Raw genomic sequence first — 25,398 nt, forward strand, 5'->3', positions numbered from 1 at the left:
CACACAAACATACCACCTGAGACATTATGTGCACAAAAAGCCAGTTCCTTGTGCAAATATAACTTTTTGACCTGAGATTTCAGGCTCCAGAAATGAAAACATTCCTTATTTAACAACCATGGCTAGAAGAAGGTTTTTAAATAGTCTTTCTGAAATCGAAAGGCAAGTGCATGAAACCACACACATTGTTTCGCTTATTAAGCAAGAGATTTCCAACATGGAAAAAAGAAAGCTTCGATAATTTAAAACAAAAGGTGCTATTAAAAGAATAAAATGTGGGTCTTTTTCAGTTAAAACTTGGCATGTGTGAAATTAAACTTATAAGTTTAGCAGCATTCTTGTTTGGAACACCATTTTAATCGGTCCAAGATGGTTCACCACCAGAAACCTCTCTTTGTTACAGCCTTTACTCTGAATCATCTGGTTTTCTTTGTATTTTGGGTTCATTTTTTGGGTTCTTTTTTTTCTTTTTTTTCTTTTTTTTTTTTTGCTCTTGTTCAATTCATTTAGAGTTTTTAAAGTGAGTTAGAAATGATTCCTTCTAAATGTATCTGTAATGTTGTTTGGTTGGGTTTGTTAAGTTGGGTTGTTTCGTTGGTTCGGTTTGTTTGATTTAATCGCCTTGGTTGATTATTTTTGTTTCTTGCTTGGTTGGTTTAACTCATTTGTTTAGTTTGCTTCTTCTTTTAGGTTGGTTTGTTTCTCTTGTTTAGTTGGTTTGGTGGGGTGTGTGTCGGTTAGTCTGGATGAACTCTTTTTGTTTTGGTCAATTAAATTGTTTAACCAATTTGATTTCTTTTCGTTGGTGTCATTGCTGGTTTGCCTTTTCTTCTTTGGTTGGTTTGCCGGGGTGTTGGCTGGTTTAATTAACTGGTTTTAATTGATTTGTTTTGTTGGCTTAGTTGTTTGTTACTTGTTTAGTTGGTTTCATGAAATGTTGGTTGGTTTGGTACTTTTTCATTTGGATTGTTTAATTGAGCAGTTTGCTTAGTTAGTTTATTTGGTTAAATTGATTTGTTTAACCTAGTTGGTTTTGTTCGCTTGGTTGGTTTGTTTAGATGAGTGGCTGTTTGGTTTGTTGTGACTAACTAGTTGTTTCGAATGCTTGGTTTGTATGGCTTGTTTTTTGCTGCGTTGGTTGGTTGGATGTTCGTGTGTTGGTTTGACTTGTTATAGAAAGGTTTGAAAACACAATAGAAAAATTTGACAGTGTCATGAAGATTGCTGAAACACACACACACACACACACACACACACACACATACCTGTGACACCAGGTGCACTAAAAGCCTATTTCTTGTGCAAATATAACTTTGGTTACACATTTTTGTTGATGCTGTTCTATATTTTGGGGAACTTTTAGGAACCAAAATCTTTCACAGTTCTACTACAGGAGCCAATCGAACTCAGGCCAATATGTCTTCACTCAACTATATTTAAATTTACAGAAAAGTCTACAAGCAAGGCTTTGACCTCATCTCGTCTCAATATTTTTTTGTCTTTCCGAACATGATGCTAAAAAATGTGCTAAAGCTGGTGTAAAGTTTTAGAGAAACAGTGTTACAAAACAGGAGTTAGAATTAGAGATTAAACACTTAAATAACTCATCATGACCTTCTGTTTGAGCGTGTCCATCATTCTTTCACATTGTGTCAACCCTTGTGGGAAAAGTGGTGACTTCTGTTCAAGGGCCCATGCAGCAGCAGCAGCAGCAGCAGGCCAAGTGGGGACAAAACACTGTGAGTCAGAATGTGGGAAGTCGTGAGTGTGTCACCGAGAATGTCAACATATTTTTCGGAAGAGGAGGATGTCTTTGTTTGGCGGGAGCAAACAGTGAACAGATCAGTGTTGAGGGTCTTTTTCCTGCTTCCTCAATTTGACTTTTGACACCTTTTAATCTGCCTGATAATTAATCTGTTTATGATCCAAGACAGTGATAGTTATTTGAACACAAAGAGCAGTGAAAGTTCCCAGCTACAACTGTACTGCAGATATATATATATATATATATATATATATATATATATATATTTTTTTTTTTCTGATAGTCAATCATTTATCCTTTTTTAAATCAAGGTGTCATTTAAATTTAAGTTGTGCTGCTCATTTTTCACTTCAGAAGAAGTCCGTTCTGCCTACAGGCTGTTATCACCCATTCATATCAACAAAGCCAGCTTCATTATGCAGTTTTACTCCACATTACAAGAATGTGTGGGTGGAAGTAGCCCATTTGTCCAGTTTGTCCAGAAGAAGCTGCAACACTTCTTACTTTCATTCATTAAATTTTTCTAGTGACTTTACTAGTTTTCTTGCCTCTTACATGTTTTTGTTCAACGCAGAGCGGCGTTGTTGTATATGCTAGTCAGCTGTTTGACTACAAGATGGTTAATTCTAATGTTCTACCGTCCTTTAGCTCTTAACTTGGTCTTATAATAGCTCATTGTTACTTTGCCGATGTAGTGAGCTTTAGATCCAGCTGGCGCTCATTTTTAGCATGTGATAGTAATTTGGTATCTAAAGATTTTGGACTATTAGAAGGATAGCAAAAAACTAAAGGAAATATGCGTGTGTGTCTGCATTTGTATGTTTAGCTCAATCCTCAACCAACCACATGTTCTCAACAGTCCCCTGACATCTGTCAGCCATACCGCTGAGGCTATGACTGTACTTTACCAACCATGGGAACTGGTGCTTTGTAGGCTCTTGTGGTGTGTGTGCATGCATGTGTGTGTGTATGTCTGTGTGTGTGCGTGTGTGTGTGCAAGAGAGACAGAAAGACAAAAATTACCTCAGTCTTGCTGCAGATATTTTTCCAGCTTGCACTAAGCTCTCAAACTGTAGCTGCTGAGTTTTTCTCCATGTTTGTAGACGTGTAGAAAATGATCACTGCAGCTCATATTTGCTCCTCCTGAGGCCTGTTTGCTAATTCTGTGGAACAAAACAAGCACACTAATCTCTCAACCATCACTGACTGCCTCAAGCTGTTGCAATGCTTACCTGCCTCTAAGATTTCACTCTTTACACAACTGGACCAATTTTTAATGCTTTATATATATTTTCTAAAAAACCATTTAGCATTTTCTGTTCCACATTTAAGATGTATTTTTGAACTGATCTTTTGTGGATATAATAAGATCAACTCATTTTTTGAAGTTTTCACCTTTAATATATTCTGATACCTAATGGTTCCTGCATAGCAACAAGAAGAATAAAACATAAATATAATAAGACGATAAAAAGGGTGAAAATTCAGGGTAACACTGAGTTGAGATAAGGCTCAAGCTAGATCTACAAGAATTGTTAATGGCTAAGAAAGCAGAAAAGAAGATGTCTATCATGGTGTAGTCGTAGTCACTCCTCAAATTTGCTGCCGTTTTTATTTTTTCCAACTTAATATGGGGATTTTCATGCCATTTTTTCCTCTATCTTCCATCTCCAAAGTCCATTCTACTCTTTCTTCTAAATTCACTATGCCTCTGCTTTGTTTTAGCCATGCTCTAACGTTTATTCACATTTGGGGGCTTTCCCTGAAAGTTATATTTAGCCGACAGGAAATGTCCTAGAAATCCTTGTTTCACTCCCACAGAAAGAGAGTGAGAGAGCTCTGTTCACATGCTTAGTATCGTATGTACTCATGCCCCAAGAAGGGTTATCCTGGAATGACTTGTGTTTATGTTTCCATGTTTTCCCTGTGCAGGCAGTTTGTACATCAGCCTCATTCATTTCTCTCCAAAGTCGAGGATCGTTTTCTTTCTTCAAGTTTAGGTTCGGCATCAGGGTCTAATCCATCATCCCTGCATTGGTCTGCGCCTTAACCCCCTCTCAAAGTTAGATAAACTCTGACCTCCAGCTATTTCGACGTATTGCTTCCTCTGTGCGAACAGTCCCATCTCATTATCGTCTCAGTTTCTCACAGTTCTCTCTCAAGGTTAAAATAAATACGCGCCAAATATCCTGAACCAGTTTAGTAATGCCAGCAGCCTGAAACGGAAATCATTTTTAAATGTTACAATTGAATATAAGTACATTCACCTTGTCAAATATTTAACATTCCATGTAAATAAATAATCTTTCATATTGTTTTTTTTTTTCTTTCTTACCTTTCAGGAGAAGCGGAAACGACAAACTGAAATTGATGACAAAAGAAGTCAGCTTGACGAACTGGTGCTACAGCTTCAGCATGTTAAGGTTGGTAGGTCTGTTCATGGACCTCAGAAGCTACAAAATGTGCTACGTGGTTGATAAGCTGACTTCATTCATGCCGCGCAGAATTAAGTCACCTTGGTTGATGAAATACGGTCCACACCAGCTAATTAAGTCATAATATAGAATGGCACAGCTTATTGAATTGCTCAATACGTCACATAATGGCCTCATAGCAACTGACTGTATTAAGACATACAAAACCAGCCTGTTTTTGCCCTTTACCTTTAGCATTTTAACCCAATAAACTACACGTGGGCTTCACATGTTTAAAATATTTGCCTTATGTTTGACCACGTGTAACCCATATGGTTCGGCCAGATGGGTCCCACATGTGTTTCCAGTTTTGATTGCTCATACCCATTACCAGACCTTTGTCCACTTCGGACTCGCAGCATAAACCTGCATAGGATTGACTGTATTTGCTCACATTTAATCCAGAAAACCAACCAGTGTGGGTCACACACGTGTTAACCGAGTTCAATGGATAAACTCAATGCTAACTAAGACTTAAATGGGGTTTTCAACTGCGTTTGCCCATCTGAGTCCTAGCAAAACCCATGTGGTGCCCAGCTTCACATGTTGGCTGGACAAATAACTTCTTCAGTAACTTGTACCAGTTCCATCCAAATGCCCAACACTCAATTTGGCTTGTGTGCAGGCATAAAACAGCGAAGGTTGTTTTCTTATTTGAAGAGAAACCTTTTAAATCCGAGCACACCCACAAATAAAACTTCTAACACTTACTGCCAACCACAACTGGTGACCCAGCCTTTGCTTTTGATTCAGTGAACAAGTAAAAGGCATTTAAGAGTTCATCAGTGGAGGAAAAAAAAGTAGAAAAAATACGTTTAATGATTTAATTATGTGGTGTTCTTTAAATCTCTTTCTTTAAACAAAGGGTAAATGGCTGGATTTTACTCGTAAACCTAAAAAAAAGCAGCGTAAGCCTTATCAGAGAGAATCAAACTAAACTCATTTGGCACTAAGAGAATAAATACTAACAGTCAAAAGGCAAATGTAAGTAATGAAAAAATATGTTTCACAAATCTGCTGGGTTTCATTTTCTTGTTCTGCCCTGCTGCAATGTAGTTGTTTGTTTTTCCAAAAAGACTTATTTGGAAAACCCTGGAGGCTTTGCAGCTGTAGACTCACTGGGTGGGTAAGAGCATATGTGTGGTTTCTCATTATTCTGAAAACATCCATAGTAGCCAGCTTTAATATTTGCAATAAAAACACAATCCAATCACAAATTAGAGTGATAAAACAAATTTTGCATCAATGGATCCTTTGTTGAACAGGTTTGAATCCACACACTGGGATTTTTCAAGAATTTAACACCCATTTAAGGGTTATGGGAAGGAGAGACATATTGATTAAAGCCGTGCGAATTGAGATTCTAACAAGTAATTTTGCTAACAGTTGAGCTGTTCTTGAAGAAAACTGTGTCAGGTAACTTTTGTCCTATCAGATAAAAGAGAAATGTCTCTTTAGGTTGATAAAAAAAAATAAAAAATAAAAAAACCTTTCAGAAGTTTGAGAACCCTTACGGAAAACTCTCAAAGGTCAAAGCAGGAAAAACAGTTCAAAGAGCAAACTCAAAAGATAAACAACTGTGGAGAAACTCTGATGGCAGAGCAGAATCAGCTGAAATGAGAGGCTTTATTCTGCTGCTTGTGGATGACGGAAAAGGTCAAGAAGTTCATCAAGAGAAAACAGGCTGCTACAGAGCAATGTTTCTCTAACAAGTAGTGCTGGAAAACACGTTTTCTGTGATACTTCAAAGTCTTCTTGAAACAGTGATGTTGTTTTCCTGCTCCCTTCATAAAAGTTAGTCAAGCAGCAGTCAGTCTACTGCATGTTCTCCCTGTGCATGGTGGGTTCTCTCCGGGTACTCCGGCTTCCTCCCACATTCCAAAAACATGACTGTCAGGTTAATTGGCCTCTCTAAATTCTCCCTAGGTGTGTGTGTGTGTGTGCATGGTTGTTTGTCTCTGTGTTGCCCTGCGACAGACTGGCGACCTGTCCAGGATGTACCCCGCCTCTCGCCTGGAACGGGACAAGGGTGTCCAGAAAATGGATGGATGGATATTTCAGTATGTTTAGAAATAAGCGCTTCTGAAAGATGCATTACTTGTCCAATCTCCTAAATTACTTCAGCTTTTTACTCTACGACAATGTCATTGGGACTTGTTGTTACACCTTGACGTAAATAAAAACATCACAGATTAAACTGTATCTCCATCTCTTGTCTATGCGCAAACTAGTATTAGCATTGCAGCACAGCAAGACAAAACAAGAAGCTAGAAGAGTAGCAGTTTAAATTGAAACACAACGGTGTGACTTATCAACTCGTGTGTGTCAATTGGCATTTTAAGCTCACATTAGAAGCAACATACTGAAATGTGTTGTGACAGGTAATCCAAACATAAGAGTTTCATTCCTTATTTTTTATCATCTTGTAATCAGCTATGCTAAATTCCATCTGTATATGTCTGAAAGTCTCTGTGTGGAATAGTCGGTGACTGGAGACCTTCCCAGGGTGTCCCCCTGTCTTTTGTCTATTGATCCCTGATTAGCCACTGGACGTAAGCACTGCCCTGCCAGGCTTGGAAGGTGCAGAAAAAGGAAGTTTTGATTATATTTGCTGGTGATCTTAAAATAGACAGGCCTGTAAAAATGCTATTGGATAAAATAACTGATGAGTAAACTGAAGTACAAGCAGTGTAGGATTTCCAAATAGATGTGGTTTTGACTCCAATCTCATAGATCAGGAACATCATAGTAAGTCAGGATCGGTGAGGACATTTTGTAAACTGCAGTTTGCAAAATGATGACGAAATGCTTAGCCTAAATCAGAATTTTACACATTTCAAGCTTAAATACTTTTTGATGAAGGTTTAAAATTTAGAAAAAGGAAACTGGATTTGCTCTACCAAAGCACTCCGACCTCTAATGACCAAAGCCACTGTCCTGCTCTTTTTAGAAATCTTACTTACTGCCTCAATGTGCGTGAACTCCCGATGTAATCAACATCTGGTAACACAGTCGCATTTTATGGCCATTACCCCTGAGTGCCACACAGCCAGGCACCATGAAGAAAGCTTTGTTGGGCGTTCTCCAGAGACGCAGCTGGCCTGGGAGAGGAAATGGGAACTGGAGCCCAGAGAGTTTGATAAGGACCTCAAGGCTGCACGCTCCAAATCCTTCAGAAAGGAGGCGTTGATCTGAGTCTTGGACCGTGTAAACATATTACTAATTCCAAAGCAAAGTTTAACCACAACCAGCACTTTAAGACTGGGTTCCCATCAAACACTGTAGATTTCACACACGTCTTGTGTGTGAAGTCCGCACATGAATTTAGATCTCACGGTATTTTCACCGAAGATAACGTCTTAATGTCTTCTTAATATCTGAAGATAGCCCAATTATCCAGAGTGTAAAGTTTCCTGCAAGTCAGCTTGACATGATCCTTAAAGTTCACTACTTACTGGATTTCTCCTGAAAGATATATCTCATTATACACATTCTAAATACATTTTGGTGAGAACCATGCGCATAGATCCTCAAAACCACAAATAATTAGAATGGATTTCAGGTTTCCGATGAGCGATTCATGCAACGTGCCGACGTGAGCAGCCGCATTCTGGTGGCAGATGGTTAAATGCTTTCTAAGTGTTTGTGCAGCTCCTCGCACTTTTAACGTTAAGCTCCCAGATCTACAGTCAAGCAACGGACTGAGCGTAAACAGCCAAAGGTGAAGCAGAGTGTTCACGCTCGACTCTGTTGTGGCAACAAACGAAGCCGTACAGGCAGATGGAGACGTTAGTCACATAAACACAGCTTCAGAGGCTCCTATAAAGGACTCCCACCAACCTCTGTGGGTGAGAAGACTGGCAACTCAACTCTGTGGTCTTTGTATATTAAATGCTCCATGAACCAAACAAACTTTGTTCTACGATTTACTGTAATGCCTAATTAACATAGTAAATCAAATTAATTTAAACACTGCAGAGGTGGACGGAAACAGGGAACAGATAAAGCTGTAAACAGATTTAACATTTAAGTACGGTAAACCTTAATGGAAAACTTTTTTTTTTTTCTTCAAGGGAATTTTCTGCCGTCATTATTTTAACTCTGTTATTTCCATTGCAGGAACCGGCGCCAAAACGGATACTAATAGTTATTTATCCCCAAAAAAATCTATATGCATTTTGAGACTTCCCTGAAGCTTCGGGGTGGAGCTCTGTGGATGGCATGTGCATTTCCACAGGTTTAATATCCCCAACATTTTGCTGCCGTCATCTGCGGCATTTTACAATTTAAACAGCTAAAGTTTTGGTTTTCACACCCAACATTCACGCTCACTTCCTTATGCCGAAGATTGCAATTTTCTAGTGGTTTCATAGTAATTTATTTGGAAGGTCACACCAAAATGATTTGAAATGTTATTTACATAGAGCTACCTATAAATACTAAGGGGTGTTAGAGGTAATTCTGTCATGTTTTATGGTGTTTTAGTTCAGGTTTGCAAATAAAAACAATGGAAATTGATCCCCCCACCCCCAAAAAACAAAAAAAACACAGGTTCCTCTTTTGGGGCGTGACATTTCACCTTTTGTCTGTTAAATGGTATCCTTGCAGTCTACTGTGATTTCAATTATGTTTCAGAAAGTAACCTCTGTGACAAAGTCATAGCTTCATGTCATTCGTTTAAAATTCAAAACAGAGAGCTAATACAACTGGTTTTGTGTTGACACCTAAATCTCCCTTATTTTACTGTTTATTTCTGCGTCGTCTGCAGTCCAAAGCAATGCGGGAGCGATGGCTTCTCCAGGGAATGGGCGCAGAGGAAGAGGCGGCACGGCGGAAACAGCTGGAACACGACGAAGAACAAGGGAAGAAGCTCGAAGACATGATACAAAGGTAACGCGCTGTTGCTGTTTGGATTTGGGTTGGTTTTTTTTTTCCCTCATGCTCGTCTTGGCTCGTTCAAAAGTTACACTTCATCACAGAATAGACTGTTGCAGGTTTGCAGCGAGAACGTTGTCACACTTCAAGACAATCTGACTCTGAACGGATGTTTGTACCGGTAAATTAAAGCTGCCACATCTGGTAAACATGCTGTTGCTCTGTAACAAAAGCTTTTGACCGATTTATTATAGATTCATGCAGATCTCATAATCTATTTGGATTCCCTTTGTGACTTTGTAGTTTGTTGTTTGTTAGTTTTATTTTATTTTATTTTATTTTTTTACATTTTATTCATGTTCTAACCAAAATAGGTTATCTGTCAAAGACAAAACATCAACTGCAGCATCCGTCTTATCTGATGCTCATTATTGACGCGAGCGAGAACATGTGAAATGTCGATGGAAAATTATAAGGAGAGCAGCTGAAAAGCAGGGTGTAGCTCTGAAAGGGAGGCATGACAGATACCGAGAGGACTGAAAAATAAAATAGAAAAAAAAAAGGGAATGAGTGATGTGATCCTGCATGAATTTCCCTTGTTTGTGACTTTGGGAGGAGCTTCCTGATTCCCACTTAGCATTGCTGCAAGACAGTCACTTATTCCCTGGGGAGGTTTATGGCATGAGATCATGCTATGAATAACGTGCCAGCACCACACTAGGTTTGAGATTTAGATTGTGCTGAAGCAGAGGCAGACTGATTTAAAAGAAAAGAGTCTGCAGTTATATTCTCTGAAATCAGATGGGGTTTTTTGTGGAGCTTGCAGCTTTTATAAACAGAAAATGAAGTTTTAGTAAAAATAGAGGATTTTCTTCACCAAATCTTATACTTAAACTTATTAAAAAATTACCATATACCCTTTTTCAGTATTTTTTCACAGCTCCATTCAGGCTAGTTTCCTTAAAAATAAATATCGAATTAAAATCCTCTTTGAATTCAGGTGCATATGTTGCCTTGAAGTGATTTTGATAAGAAACTTTTTTTTTTTCAAAATCTTTGTGAAATTCACTGAATAATCTTTAAAAAAAAAAATCCCATGTTTCTGAGTGAAGCAAATAAAATCGATAAACCCAAACTTGTGTAAATGCCTAACAGTTTTAACATGACATAGATCTAACCAGCTATAGCCTCAATGTCATCAGGAGTAAAGCAACTCCTGATGGAATCACAACGGCTTTTTACAGTAGAAGAAGAATGAATGGTGAGATTAGAGCAGACCCAGATGTTCTGGACCAGTCTGCCATCATTGGCTCACACTCCAACTCCAACTCCTCATCTGTCACTTCAGTGCATGAAAGAGACTCTGTTGACTGCTGTGGATTATCACTTGTTCTGCAATAACATCAACATAAGACGCTGTCAGGAACACGGAGCCAATAGTCGATCTGGTGTAAACAGCACAGCAGTGAATGGTCAAAGAGCGAGCATTGTGGCGCTCCAGTGCAGTTGTTCATATGAATCACTTCGTTCAGCTGCTGTTGGACAGAACCGCTTTCTGACACCCTTTTAAACATATTGCTCTTCCTGGTTGTAATTACTTTGCAAAAGCCAATTAAGCTTTTAATCGCACAGCTTGTTTTATTTTTAGTTTTAGTTTCTGCAGCAGGCCTGAGACACACTGAAAGAGGACAGAAATAACAGTGACACTCTGCAATAAAACAACTGTGATTTCAGCCTGAACAAGCTTCAAAAAAGGGACTGGAGTCAGTTTCAAACCCCAGTATGAGGCGCCAGAATAAATCCTGACTGTACTGCTTTCACCAGACAGCAGTGAGTTTTGACTGAATCTAGATACAGCATTCAGTCCAGGTCTTGTAATGTCAGATTTCCAGACATCTTGGTTTTTTCGTGAACCAGGATAACCGATTTTGTTAGAAAGACGAGTTCAGATTAGGGATGCAAACAATGAAGCGACTTACATTTACTTGGTTTGTTTTTAGCTAAGGAGTTCCAACCGATTAAGTAAAAACGTCCACTTAGTTGTAGTTTGGCCGCCATCCAGAAGAGGGCGCCGCTGGTCGTCTTTAAGAGGAGCCAGTTGACTTGCGGACTACTTGACCAGAACGGGAAGGAGAAACGTCACTTTAATGCAGATCTCTTTTGAAACCCTCAAAAGAGATGAACTGAGGTTCATCTTTTATTTTTCTATTCAGCAACTTAAGAATAAGTTGCAGAATAGAGGTTCCTGTTTTGTTATGTTTTATAAATATATCTAAGTTTAATAATATGAGAAAACCACCCAATTCTGTTTATTTAGTCAATACTTAATACAGCGGACACAAAGGAATGTTGTTTTTTTTTTTTTTTTTAATTCAACATATTCTGAACTTTTCATTCAAGAGATCTCAGGTTTTTAAGAAAATGGCTGCTTAGCATTAGCCAATTGAATAGATCAATTAACTTTAGCTTAAGTCATTAATCCATAACCTGGATCCCTTATTCGGATGTGTGAGGTTAAAATTATTCATCCACTAAAGATCACAGAAAACTTGTGTGGAAGTCTAAAGAGTTTTTTATTTGCTACTTGAACGTGTGACCCCTTTGCAATAATGACAATCCGTTAAGAAGTTGAAATAATATCCCAATTTCTTGTGCCTAGATAAAAAATTAGTGGAATTACTTAGCAAAAAGAGCAGAAGGTGTTCTGTTAATTTGAAAGCTTCCCCTCGTTCATTTCTTTAGGATTTGGATTCGGAGACGACATTAAAAAAAAGTATCAAAGGACAAGGTAAGGAAACTCAGAACAGGACAAAAAAGGCGATTAGATGAAGTGCAAAGAAGAACTGAAGGATTTTTGATTCTTGAGTATCTGTAATTTACTGCCTTCACCTCAGGTGGGAAAAGAATGCTGAGAAATTCGACACTTTGTCATTGGTCTGATGACTTTGTGTGAAGGTGGGACATATTTCTGTGTATATGTTTGAACAGGAGAGGACAGAGGGAGGCGAGCACGTGTTAGCATGTGAGTGTGTGTATGTGTGTGCACATTTTAAACGGAGGGTGTGTCGTCTATATTTACTCGCTGTGGGACACCATCCCAGAATATCCTGCAAGAGGGGGATCTGGAGTCTTTCCACTGCTGAGAGGGACAGAGGTGAACTGTTGGGGCTCACGAGTGAATTATCTCAACACGCTGGAGCACGTGAGAGAGAGAGAGAGAGAGAGAGAGAGAGAGATAAATATGGTGTGATCAAGTTTAAAGCCTGGATTTCTGTGATGAAAAGCACACACACTTCCATTCCCCTACATCAAAGAAAAGTTTCTGAAATACGGTCTCAGTCCAGACGCCCTGTTCATCCTTGCTGGTTGTGTTCTAATGCAACATGCACCGGTGGACACTTCAGTTAGAATGCAAGAGACAAAGACAGCGGAGTTGGGTTTTATGGATGCCTTGTAGTTTTTTTTTTTTTTTCTAGTTTTCGAAGTGGAACAGCTGTGTGTGTCTTCAGAGAGCAACTGAGCTACTGAGCTAGAAGTGAACAAACGTCCCTTCAGAATATTCGCTGGAATGTAAAAACTTAATGAAAAACATGTTGTTAAAAACAAACAAAAAAAAAAATCCCTCCAAAACATCTGGAGAACAACGACGGCTTTATGCGCCGTCAGCCTTAAACTACAAATCACATTAAGAAATATTATCCTTTTTTCATACAATCCCTTGCAAAGGTATTTAAATTCCTTGAACTTTTCAACCTTTTGTATGTAGCCACAAAGTTCTTTGTGTCTTTTTGAGATTTTTATTTTTATTTTTTTTGACATACTGACACAAAGTAGTGCACAAATGTAGGGTAAAAGGAAAACGTTTTTACTTGTTTTATGAATAAAAACCTGAAATGTGCACGTATCTGTGCTCTGTCCTCTTTATCCTAGCTATACAGTTGAAGGAGGTGGATACTTTGGCAAAGCACTGTACTTAACTACTGAAACTGACAGGGAGGAGACGAGCACAGACAGAGAGATAACAGAAGACATTTCAATGTGTGGAGAAGACGACTCCAACTCTGCAGAGACGCACAAAGGGTCTGAATAAAAGCGTGTAGCTGCAGCCGTTGTGGTTTTACAGACTGGGATAAGTAAACACAGAGAGGGATATTTAGCAGAGGAAGGTCTTTTCACAGGGTGGCACTGACCCATGCCTGCCCACACCGTGCCGCTTTTGGATTATGGCTCGTTTTATGTCGCAGTAGACGGCTTTGTGCAGATGTCGCCATCATTGTGAGGGATCGGTGTGGTTTCCGTTCCGTGCACGCATCTGCCTCAGATGGTCCGGTTATATTTTACCGCTCTATTTAAAGCAAGAGCAATGCGGCAAGGGGAGGCCTTTGTGTGCTTATTTACACCGACGGTGCACGTATCAAAATTAACTGTGGGTCTGCGGTATGTAATTAATACACCCTGACCCACTTTTCACACGCTTTCATCCGTGTTTAATATAGTTGCGTAACCAAACATTATTGTTTATATGTGTAATCATAGTCATCCTGACGTTCCCCAGTGAACCCCTGGCCTCCTCTCATTGCAGATCAATGCTGTTGCATCTTATCTTATTGCAGCTATCAATAAATTACCAGACCAGAAAACCTTTTAGTTCTGAACTAAACACAGGAGATCTTTGTGCAGCAAGCTTCACACATTGCAGCAAGCTCAGTGAGATGCCCTATTACATAATCCTTGCAGAATTTTCTTTTTCGCTTCAGAAAGGTAGCTGTAGTTTTTCCAGGTGTGGGAAAGTGTGATGCATTTTGGATGCCTGCACAGAGGTCCAGCTCTGAGCTCTGAGCAGACGGAATGTGCCTACTCATTTTGCTGCTGTTGCCAGTATTTCACTACGCAATACTGTTTATCCTCAACATGTACCAAAGAGCTAATGTAATCACGTTAGGGTGTTTTTTGTTGTTGCTGCTTTTTAATCAAGCCTAAGGAGGTGACCTTCTTGCAAACAGGAGACGAAGACCTTGCAGACCTTTAAAAACCTAGAGGTCTGCAAAGTCACTGATTGAACTGATAAATGTATGTGTGTGTGCTTTTAGAAAATGTTCCCCCAATCCAGGCAGTCCACTTTTATTCCACACTGCCGCTTGGTAAATATTTGCTTTTGTTGGTTTACTTTCCTAACCTGAATTCGTGCCTCTATGGAAGATGAGATCAATTTTTTACTAAAGCTACAACGCCCTCTATGGGCAATTGCACCTTTGGTAACTAAATAAATCAAAAATTAAAAAAAGCCTTAAAATGAATTGCTCTTTTAACACAAAAGCATAATCTTATTATGAAAAATTTACTGTGGATATTTTTACTTTTTTATTTTTGCTACCTCGCTGATGATCTTTTGTCCTCATCCAGCCTTGATTTTTTTTCTGCATCTCTACTTTTTGTTTTGTTTTTAGCTTTTGATTTATTGCCCAGTCTGAAGATTTGGGTAAATTTGCATGAGCAGATTTTTCTCATAGATTTCTAGACCTACGTTTGAGGACCCTTAGTATTTTTTGTTTACACAAACAAAGAAAAAGTGTCAAATATGTGTCAAACCTTTTTTTTTTTTTTAAATCTCTAATTGGTGCAGAATAAAACAGTCCTGGTGAGACTAGTCTTTATGTTAAAGTTTTCATTTTTAAGCTTGTCTATAGAAGGCGCTCCCAATGACAAGAAAACACTGAAATTATTTGTTTTGTTTACACAAATAAAACTTTCTCAAGATGGTTTTTAGTTTTAGCTTTACATCCTACTGATACCACCTGAAAGCAACTCATGCCAAACACTCTGTGAGAGAATATGTTGAAGCCAAAGATCAATTTCTGAATGCTGCATCGTTTCAACTTAAAAGTCTCCCACCAAAACAGAAGGGACCCTTTTTAGAGCAGTATAAAATCCATTATAAACATCCTGGTTTCAAATTCTTTTCATCATTAAACTAAACTCTTGTTGTTTATGGTATACTTTATTTATTTTTTTTCTGTTTATAAATAGAGAAATAATTAAATCTAGATTCATTTTCCCATGAAAGATGCAGAGGATGAAACGACGTTTGAGAAAATTGCTCTTGTTTGCAGCATTCCCATATTTTGCGCTGTGCAGGGATTTGTTTAACATCTACTAGCATAATATTTGTTTGAAATTGTCTTTTCAGCTGTGTTGCATTACATTTACATTTTTACATTTTTAATTAAACACAGTCTGACACCGAGTTGTTGAAAGGAATAAATCAACTGTACTCATCTTCTTAAGGAAACATTTTAAGAAAGCACTTTCATTGACCCAATTTCAGAATGCATTGTGTATTATTTTTAAAGTCCTGTCCTTCCTCCTCTGGATCCTTTGAACGTTAAACAATGGGATGGATAAAGTCTGTAGACGGGGAGAGAAAGCTTTGTGTGTGAATGTAAGGCCATGATGCTAACTTTAAAAAAAAATTAAAAAAAAAGAACAGTCTCCCAGAAACTGTTAGGCTGATTTTTTCATTCAAAAAACAGTTTTTTCTTTCTGTTTAGGCTTACTGTCACGTCAGAATACCCGGTTTAAACCGTCAGATCTAAACTCGGATAAAAGGATGCAGCTGTTTAAAAACAAATTTTGCAGTCACTCATACGGGCAAGCCAAATGTCTTCTGGAGAAAAGCTGAACGCTCTGGTGAGGTAAAGACTGAGGTATGTGGCCACATTGAGACGGTGAACTTTCAAACCCAAGAACTGTCAAACAAAATGCTGGTGGCATCGTACGGTGGTAGCAGTGAATTGCACAAATTTGAAAAAAAGAATAAAGGACCCGCACCACAGAGAATATAATTAATAACTGTATCATGTTACTTGTTTATCTCGTTGTATCGCTGTCTCACCCTGTGGACACACACACACACACACACATGAAACCAGATGTACGACATAGAAAGCGGCTGCTGGCTTCTCAGGCGTAAACATGGCAACTGGGTGGGCTGTAGTTCGGAAACAGGGCGGGTACGGCGGCAAGTGTGGTCTCTTTCTGGATTATTAGGAAGCCTCGTGGAAATGGGGTCTCCGTTTACTGTTCTAAACACTAGATGGCGCCAAATCAGCGCCTCAGGAATTCCAACGAGTCTCTGACTGTAGACATAAAATAATTTAAAGACGCTACTGAAAGATGAGACTTAAATAACATAAACACATTTAATATAATCTAATAGTCAGATGGATTATTGAGATAAATGTTCTTGGCTTTAGATTTTAACTGTTCCTTCCAGCTGACAGTTAAAATTCAATTCTAATTCATTTTTTTTATGTTATAAACACATAAGGTCCCACAGGCAGTGAGACTGAGTGCATCAGCAAAAGAGTTTTGCAGTCATATTAAATAAACAAAAATGTGTGTTTGATGAGGCAGTTACTGTTTTTTTGTTTTGTTTTTTTTTAAACAAATGGGAGAATTGGGAAGAAATTGTGCACATAGCAGAGGGAGTGATGTGCATTAATTATTTGGCAGAAGAATAACTCATTGTAAATGCATTTACACAGATTTCAATTGGACCTCTGCATCCAATTTAAGGCGATTTATATTGTGTGAAATCCACAAGCTCTGAGCATCTAAACACACAAGGGGGAATTTGGACACACCCCGCAAATCGTTCAGCCACTTTTAAATATTTTTGCCATAACAGAACAAAAGACTTCAATGTATTTTTGTAGAAAAGCATTTTTCAAAAGTTTTCAAAAAGAGAAATATCTGAAAAGTGGGTGCCCACTTTTAGTCAGACCCCCAAAGTTTCTAGAAATGCGTGAAATCTGTGGCTGAAATGTGACCAAAAAGAAAGCTTGAAGAGACATGAATACTTTTATAAGTTCCTCTATTCAGAACAAAATCCACATGTGGGAATAAATGATAAAGCATCCGACCCCCGCAGGTCAGAACACAGCTAATAATCTTCAGAGTTATGGTTGCTGTCTTGTTCAATGATATGTTTGTTAAAGTCCTTTCAGTAAGCAAGGACAATTTAAAGTGCCTTTTGTTTAGACGGATCCTTACATTTCTCATTTTAGATGACCCTGACCCACCCTACAATAAACTAATTGTTCTTCTTCAAACAATACTTTAAAGAGGCAAAGAGATATTTTTTGGTTCAGAACAATTCTGTGTAAGTAGAGAGAAAAAAAAAACAAACTTATTTGCATCCAATGGAAATTTGACATTACATCTTGAAAGCGTCGCTGCTGTCACAATGACGTATGCAGTTTTCTCATGTGCATGCCTGGTACACGAGGGAAGTATTTTGACCATGAGCACAAATGTAACAGGATAATTGGTTCCTGTGTAATTTCATAGGAACATCCACAAATCTAACAGAACATCGTCATCCTCACCGCTCCCCAGATAACTTATTGAATTCCCACCGAAGTTCAGACTTGAACAAGGTCAGCTTATTACCGTAAGTCTAATAATTTTAGCAATGTGTTTTGGGTAAAATGTCCCTCTGATAAATCAGTGCTGTCATAACCCCAAACACTCTCTTCTTCATCCTCATAGATTCTCTAAATTAAGAGTGAGCTCCACTTGAACACTATAGAAGGACTGCCTCTTACTGTGGAATTGTCTTGAACCCTTTTACCTTTCGCATACACACATTCTCACACACTCTGACCTCACAAATACCGCATTTCCCCCGAGGGACATAATCTGAAGCAAGGGAACAAGCCGTGGTCCTCCTCCCAGAGAACTTCCTAGTATTGTTGTTACATCCATCTCTTAAAAATCTCAGAGCATGGAGTGGGCATGCTTTGGTATGAACACAGCCTTGTTTATGATGCAGTTTGGAGAATTGTGAAGATGTGTAAAAATCGTCAAGGTTTAGGGGGTAAAAAAAAAAAAAAAAGGCCAGGAAACTGATTCTTCTTGAAGTCAGAACAGTGATATTATAGCTCAGTCCTCGGCTACATTACAGTTTGAGAGATGTTTTCTGATGTACATGTCACTGTTATCTAATTTTCACCTGTACAGACATCAACCTTTTCATGGGATTTTTGTCTGCTTGCAGGTTGGAGTCGGAGATTGGTGCACTTGAGAGTGAAGAGTCTCAAATTTCTGCCAAAGAGCAAGTTCTTCGCGAGCGTCTGAAAGAGACGGAGCGCTCCATAGAAGACCTGCAAAAGGTAAAAAAAATAAATAAAAAATAAATCCGTAAAGCCTTAAAAATGTAGTAACTTGTGACATTTAATTGAAAGGTCTGAAAACAATGAAATTACCTGACTAGTGCTGTACTCTGGCATTAAAATAAATGTCAGCTGCCCACAAATTATAGTTTTTAGTTTATTCTAAATCTGTTTTTTGGTATTTTTGCTGACAATGTGGTTTCTGGGAGAAAGGTTTCAACCTAAGCGCTTCTTGTTTTTTTTTTTAATATTTAATCTGTTGTGCTCCGTTGGCTAATTTGAAATACTAATGCTCATCAAAACAATGAAGCAACCTCATTAACCTGAAAGTACAAATAATGTGAATATCACTAAGATATCAGTCACACTAATAAACTGCTGGAGATCAGTTAGAGATCAAAACAGACTAGATTCATATTCTGTTGGCCTGCTCTGCTGCAACAGCTTGAATAGATTTTGTCTCGTCTCTTTGCAGAGTCTGATGACCCAGGATAAAGGTAAGACAAATGAAAAATACACACGCGAAAATGCTCACATAACATGAGGCCAGGTTTCCTGTAATACTCACACGATGCCTCTTTTGTTTTTACACTGAACTAAAATTGCATCCTGGCATTAAAAATAACCGTTGATGATCTTTACAAGCTGTTATGGGAGGTTTTCTGGGGCACAGAAAGGACGCAACCAGATCACTAGTACCTAATTTTTTTTCTTTTAGAATATATATATATATATACAGGTGCTGGTCATAAAATTAGAATATTGTGATAAAGTTCATTATTTTCCATAANAAATCATCAAAATTAAAACAATAAAAGACCTGAAATATTTCAGTTGGTGTGCAATGAATCTAAAATATATGACAATTTAATTTTTATCATGACATTATGGAAAAGAATGAACTTTATCACAATATTCTAATTTTATGACCAGCACCTGTATATATAAGCACTCGCCAAGATAAATCCACGGTGCACTTCCCTGGTTTGAAATTTTAGCACAGGTCATCACTCTTAGCAATCTGCAGCTCTCTGGACAGGAAATCAAATCAACTGCAGCCTCCTATGCTGCTGGTTAAGCTGATGAACCTGTAGACTGAAACTGATGATGAAGGTGCAGAAACTCCCCAAGCTTTTTATTTATTTATTTATTTATTTATTTATTTATTTTTTATCGTCTACTTTTGCTGACTTTGGTGGTTCATTATAAAGGCTTGTTTGCTTGTGGATTTTGGACATTGTACTGCATTAATGAAACTGCACAATTTAAGGCTGCAGTAATGAGAAAACGGAACAAATGTACACTCACACACACCCGCATGCACGCACGCATACATTGAAAGTGCAATAACTTGACCCTGAACTGTGTTTGTGTGTATCTGCGTGGCGGGTGTGTGAATAATGGTCTCGCTGAGGCAGGAGAGATGGAAGCCAGAGCTCGCTCCTGAATCCCCCAAACACACAGCCGGCCAGCCAGACGCACGCACACGCATCCACATAGACATAAATATACATGCACCGAACCAAAAGTACCTCACACACACACGCACACACACAATGAAGCTCAGCGAGACTATTGAAGCTCACACATACACACAAGGCCATGACTCTGCACCTTCTAGTCGCTGCCTTTATCTCCCCACTGTTCACCAACAAGCCTCGTAAGCCCCTGATGCATTGTTCCTGCAGACACACACGTATAGACACACATACGGACAGACAAATACACAATCATGGACTTGCACACACTTCTGCTGCATAAGCACTGTACCTCAGGGGTACCAGTGTTGGCACCAACACAGAAACCGAGAGGGAGAGTGGGACAGTGTTTATGTGGATGGGGTGGTCATGGTCGCGCAGGGGTGGGGTTAGTTTTCCTTTAGAGAGGCAGGGCTCTGTGCGTGTGTGTATTATTTTCGCACGGGTGTGGCTTTACATCACTGAGGTGTGTGTGTGTGCATGTGTGTGTGTGAGTGTCCCCAGCATGCTCGTGTTTACGGATCTCCAACAGCCCAGAGTTAGAGTCGAGTGTGATTCTCTCTCATCTCACTGACCATGTGCCATTTCTCCTCCTGCGCTCCCGCTCACTAGATGCTGCCGGCAGAATGTCCGCCCCCGTCTCGGACTACTCGGATCCCGATCCCAACTACCTAGACCTGGCCGCTTATCTCCGGAGCGGCCGACCCGCCTCTGGAGAGCACACCACGTCAAGACCCGGTAAGAACAAGAGAGGAGAAAAAGAAGGAGGGAGGGAGGGAGGGAGGGAAGAGAGGATAGAAATGTTTTGGGTCTGAGCCAAGAGGGATTATGACCGGTATGACCTCACTAGAAGAACAGACGAGTTATATATACGCACATCTGTGCCAATTTTCAACTCTGAAGTTCTCAGAAAGTTACCCAGGATAAGTTATTCCACTAAATATCCACATAAATGAAAGCTATTGAATATCAAAGATGGAAGATAATGCTTTCAGTTACTTTTTCATTAAACCCGTGTATTTACTAGTATTATCACTGGAAAAAGCAGATCTGAACTACATTTAGTATAGAAATGCATACTGTATCCGAGAAATAATGACACAGTTCATAAAAGTATGGGTTCTTTATCTTGCATGCTCAATTCATTACATACTATAAAGGGCTGCTGACTGTGCAGTGAGCCCTGAAAAACAAAAGCTCAACTTTAGCAGCAGTGCAGTTGCGGCAGTCACAGTGGGAGCCGAGGTTGTACAGCGACCTTCATGCTTATTGGCACTTCTATAATGATCTGCAAAGTTATTGCAGCAGCATGAGCCCACACTGAAAAAAATTACATTTATCCAATAGAGCATGAGATATTGGAGCAAAACAACTGTGTTTTTTTTTTTTTTTTATAATGTCAGTGTTAATACTTTTGTACAACCTTCTTTTTCCAATAAGTGGGACCCGTGATGGTGGGATAGAAAAAGTAATTTTATTTGCACCACCCAAACAATCAGCCGTCACATACATGGCATCTTCTGGTTGGTATGAAGATTCGGTGACCCCAACATGCCAGTCTTTGACCCAATTCTCCATTACCATTATTTTATCCTCTTTAACTCTTGCTCTTTCTTAACTTGACAAAGTTCGGTCCAGTTGATTTTTTTTTTTCCATCACTTCACTGGAAAAGCCTGTTCTTTTGTCTTTCCAGTTTTGAAGAGTGGCTTTTTGGGAGTGGGCTTCCATTTCATACCACGTTAATACACTGGAAAAAAATAGAAAGTCAGAAGTCATTAATTAAAATTTTTAGGCACTGATTAATTTAAAAAGGATAGTTGAATACAAAACTACAAGGGGTGACAAGTTTTCCATTGCCTGGTTATCCTGACTTGGTATCAACATGTTGACAGTAAAATATTTTGGTTTCCTATACTGATTAAATTCCCTAATATTCTGGATAAATTGATAATTTACTAACAGCTTAACAGATATGATTTTAATTATCACGTTTTTAAAGAAACTGTTTTTGGATCCTCCCACTTCATCCCCTCACCTTTTTGTCCCCACCCCCCCTTTTCACTTCCCTCAACCCACCCCTTAACTCCTCCTTCGAACCCACTCTTGCCTCCCTCCCGCCCCACACCTCCTGTTCTAACAGCAATGTTCGCCATGGAGATCAACGTTCAGCACGACCCGAAGACCGGCGAGCAGCGCATCCTGTCGGCCAATCGCGTCAGCCCGTTGGAGGCGGCTTTGCGGGGGGTCAAGGTCTACGACGATGGCAGGAAAGTCGTCTACGAGGTCACGTCCTCTGGGGGCGTCTCCACCAGCACCGTGGAGAACGGCTGGAGCTCTGCACAGGTCGATGAGTTAGTCCAGCGAGCTGCCAGGCCTTCACATGCAGGAGGAGGAGACAGTGGGAGGGGTCAGGTGACGGTAACCCCGGTTCCGCGTCAAGCTTACGTTTCTCCTGCTGATGTTGACGATCTGTCGCCACCCTCCTGTGCCCCACCATCCATTCCTTCCAGTCCACCAGCCCAGGTCACCCTCCAAAGGGAAACCCGGCTGGGCATGATGCCCCCTCCCTCTGCTCCCATTACAACCCAACCAGGTTCATCAGCCAATCAGAGCAACGAGCTCAGCCCCATGCCCCAAGCCAGCACGGAGCACCCCATCACCATGGTGTTCCTGGGCTACCAGGACGTTGAGGACACAAGTGAGAGCAGGAGGCTGCTCGGCTTTGACGGTGCGGTCAAGGCCGAGGTCGTGCTCATCGACGAAGACGACGAGAAATCCCTGAGGGAGAAGACGGTCACCGACATCTCCATCATCGACGGCACCGCCGCCGACCTGGTGTCGGGACGGCCGGCCACGTCCGAGGCCGTCAGCACGGAACTGTCGTCTGACGGGCGCGAACCGGACAGCGCGTCCTCACCCCCTGCAAACCCAGAAGCAAACATAGCCCCGCCGCCCGGCCTCACCCCCGCCACAGGTACGGACAAGAGGAAACGGTGCCAGTGCTGCATCCTCATGTGACTGAGTCTTCTCCCTCTTCCAACCTTTTATTATCACCTTCCTCTGCGCTGTGTTTGGATGATTACTAACAGAAGCTCTGGCTTCCTCCTCTGGACTCTGAATGACTGGCACAACATGCACAAACACGCTCCATTTCTTGTCTCACTTTTGACTTTCTACTCAGCCACCTGATCATTTTTGCTCTCTCATTACCACTGTAACACTTCCATCTGCTGTCTTATCAGACAATGCGGTAATTTGTGACTTCAGATCATCAAAAAAGATGCAGGAAATAAGATGTTAAGAATATTCCTACCCCATTGAGCTGTTATGCATGTTGTGTGTGATTTTTATTGGGATTTTATTTGCTAGACCAACAGAAAGTTGCATATAATGGTGAAATGACAGAAAAATAACCAACGGTTTTCAAAAAATAATCATAAATAGAAAACAGCTCAAGTGAACGAAGACGAGATAAACCCAGCCTTTATGGAAAAGTGGCAGGAAGGAAAAACACCTTTGAAAGAAAGTTGTTAATATTTGTTTAATTCTTCCAGCAAGTCATTTGAGGGGGCATAGCAAACGTGTGGAAGAAGAGACTTTATTAGGGTGAGAGCAAACATATGTGTATAGCAGAGACCTGACACTGAACATGACGTAGAACACCATCTCCATCGTGAAATACACTGGTGGCAGTGTCATGACATGGGGATGCTTTTCTCCAAGAGGGACGTGGAAGCCAGTCAAAGTCGATGTCAAGTTTGATTATGCTTAAGAAAGAGAAATCCCAGAAAGAAAACTTGCTAGGGGCAACAAAAGACTTGGATTCACCTTCCAAAATCTATTAATGTTAGTATTATTCATGCCTAGTCAAAAGTTAGACTTGTATCCAATTGATAAACTGTGGCAAGTCTAAAAGTTCACGTTCAGAAAACTCTCTGTCCTGTCAAAACAGACTGGGCATTGATTTCAGTGTCTAGATGAGATGATAGAGAGTTACTCGTCAAAAGACTTGCAGCTATAATAGCAGTGAGGGGAGGTAGACACATGCACATGCCGCACATTTAAGATTTCTTTTTATTAAAGAAGGTGAAAACAATATATCATTTCCCTTCCGCTCTACAATTATGCACCAATTTCTTTGGTCTATGAGGTAAAATCCCAATAAAATAGAGAAGTTTGTGATTTTGAGGTGACAAAAACTGGAATAGCTTAAGGGATGAGAATATCTGTGCCAAAAAAAACTATGATTACAGAAAAGTCAGTCCGGGCAAAGGTGAAGAAAAACAATAGGCTGCATCAGCTTTCTGTAAACAGGGCTTTACAGACAATCAGTCGCACATCAACCAACCAAATCATCTCCCCTGGAGTTACAGCTGATTAAGCGTTCAAACAAAGCACCACTTGTTTCTCATTAACTCTTTCTGTTAGGCCACATCCTCCTCTGTTAACCCTCAGCCTCCTGTTCGACACACGCCGACAAAAACAATCACACAGAGAAATGTACGAACTAAACCAGCCCACACTTTTCCTTGTACAGAGTCTCTCTCCAGAGACAGGAGAGGTGGGTATTTGTTGCCTTGGTTTCTTTACGTGCCTGTTCATTCTACCAACAAAGATAGTTCTAACAAAATATAGAGATAAATAGATGTTTCTATTAGACTTTTATTTCTTTGCTTCTCTTATGCAACCACACGATGTTTTGTCTTGAACCTCAAAAATCCAACGATGCGCATTTCCGCGAGAAACCTTTCGTTTTCTCTCTCTTCTCCCTCTGCTGCTTCCACCACTAACTCCAGCAGCTCCACTGCTGAGGTCATTTCCTCTCATTCTTGTTCTTCCTAACTCACAAGCCAATAGGAAGGTCCGGATCACCATTTGGCAGCCAGTAGGATCAAAACGGCCAACTTTTCCAGTGTGTCTAATTATTAGAAGCACAGGCAGCTGAAAACAAATACACTCTGCAGCGTGAGAATGCATATTTAAACAGTTAAACATAAAATAATTTACAACTACTATCATAGAAGTTACGTTGGGACATGTGCTCTTATGAGCTTTTATTGGAAAAATAAAAGTTACATGTATTTTTTTGTAGCATCACTTAATTGATGTGGAAAACTAAACAAATACTACACTTTTTACAAAAACAAAAAGACTAAAAGCACTGCCAGCTCTTTCTACAGTCAGCACAGCCTTTGGCTAGAAGGATGCTAAAAATTCTCAAGGATTTGTGAAGGAGTTTGTAAGTCCAGTTTGCCATAAAAAAAATAAATAAATCAGGAAACTCACCTAACTTGCTTAATGCATGTACTCTGATCTTGACATGATTCACTCACCAGTCGGGCGTGTTCCAGTTTTAAATCAGACTATTAGTGGTATTAGATTCCTGTGCAGCTGACCACTATCAGGAATAAGCAATGTGATGAAACATCCATCTAAACTAAATGAGATGAAATTAAAAAAAAATAAAAATCAAGTTCAGGACAGAGATGAGATTTCAGAAATATTTTTTGGGAAAACAAAAACACAATATTTTGTGTGTTTTCACATATAAAATAATTTCAAAACCCAAAAGCAGTGTTTAAAAAAAAAAATCTTTAAAAAGGTGTTAAGTAAATATCCAGATTTGCTCTGT

The 25,398-nt window shown here is 39.6% G+C and overlaps 1 protein-coding gene across 3 annotated transcripts in view; it reads left to right on the top strand.

The window, feature by feature from the left end:
• Positions 1–25,398, top strand: part of palm2akap2 (PALM2 and AKAP2 fusion) — a 74,332-nt gene that overhangs the window by 15,838 nt on the left and 33,096 nt on the right. For all 3 annotated transcript variants that reach the window (XM_016677040.1, XM_016677039.1, XM_007563286.2), the window contains exons 3-8: positions 4,108–4,188; positions 9,008–9,129; positions 18,173–18,287; positions 18,763–18,784; positions 20,378–20,503; positions 21,907–22,740. In XM_016677040.1, coding sequence (XP_016532526.1) covers positions 4,108–4,188; positions 9,008–9,129; positions 18,173–18,287; positions 18,763–18,784; positions 20,378–20,503; positions 21,907–22,740 — 1,300 coding nt within the window. The remainder of the gene's footprint in view (positions 1–4,107; positions 4,189–9,007; positions 9,130–18,172; positions 18,288–18,762; positions 18,785–20,377; positions 20,504–21,906; positions 22,741–25,398) is intronic.

This window comes from Poecilia formosa, unplaced genomic scaffold (assembly GCF_000485575.1).
Source record: "Poecilia formosa unplaced genomic scaffold, Poecilia_formosa-5.1.2 Scaffold146, whole genome shotgun sequence".
Taxonomy (NCBI): Eukaryota; Metazoa; Chordata; class Actinopteri; order Cyprinodontiformes; family Poeciliidae; genus Poecilia; species Poecilia formosa.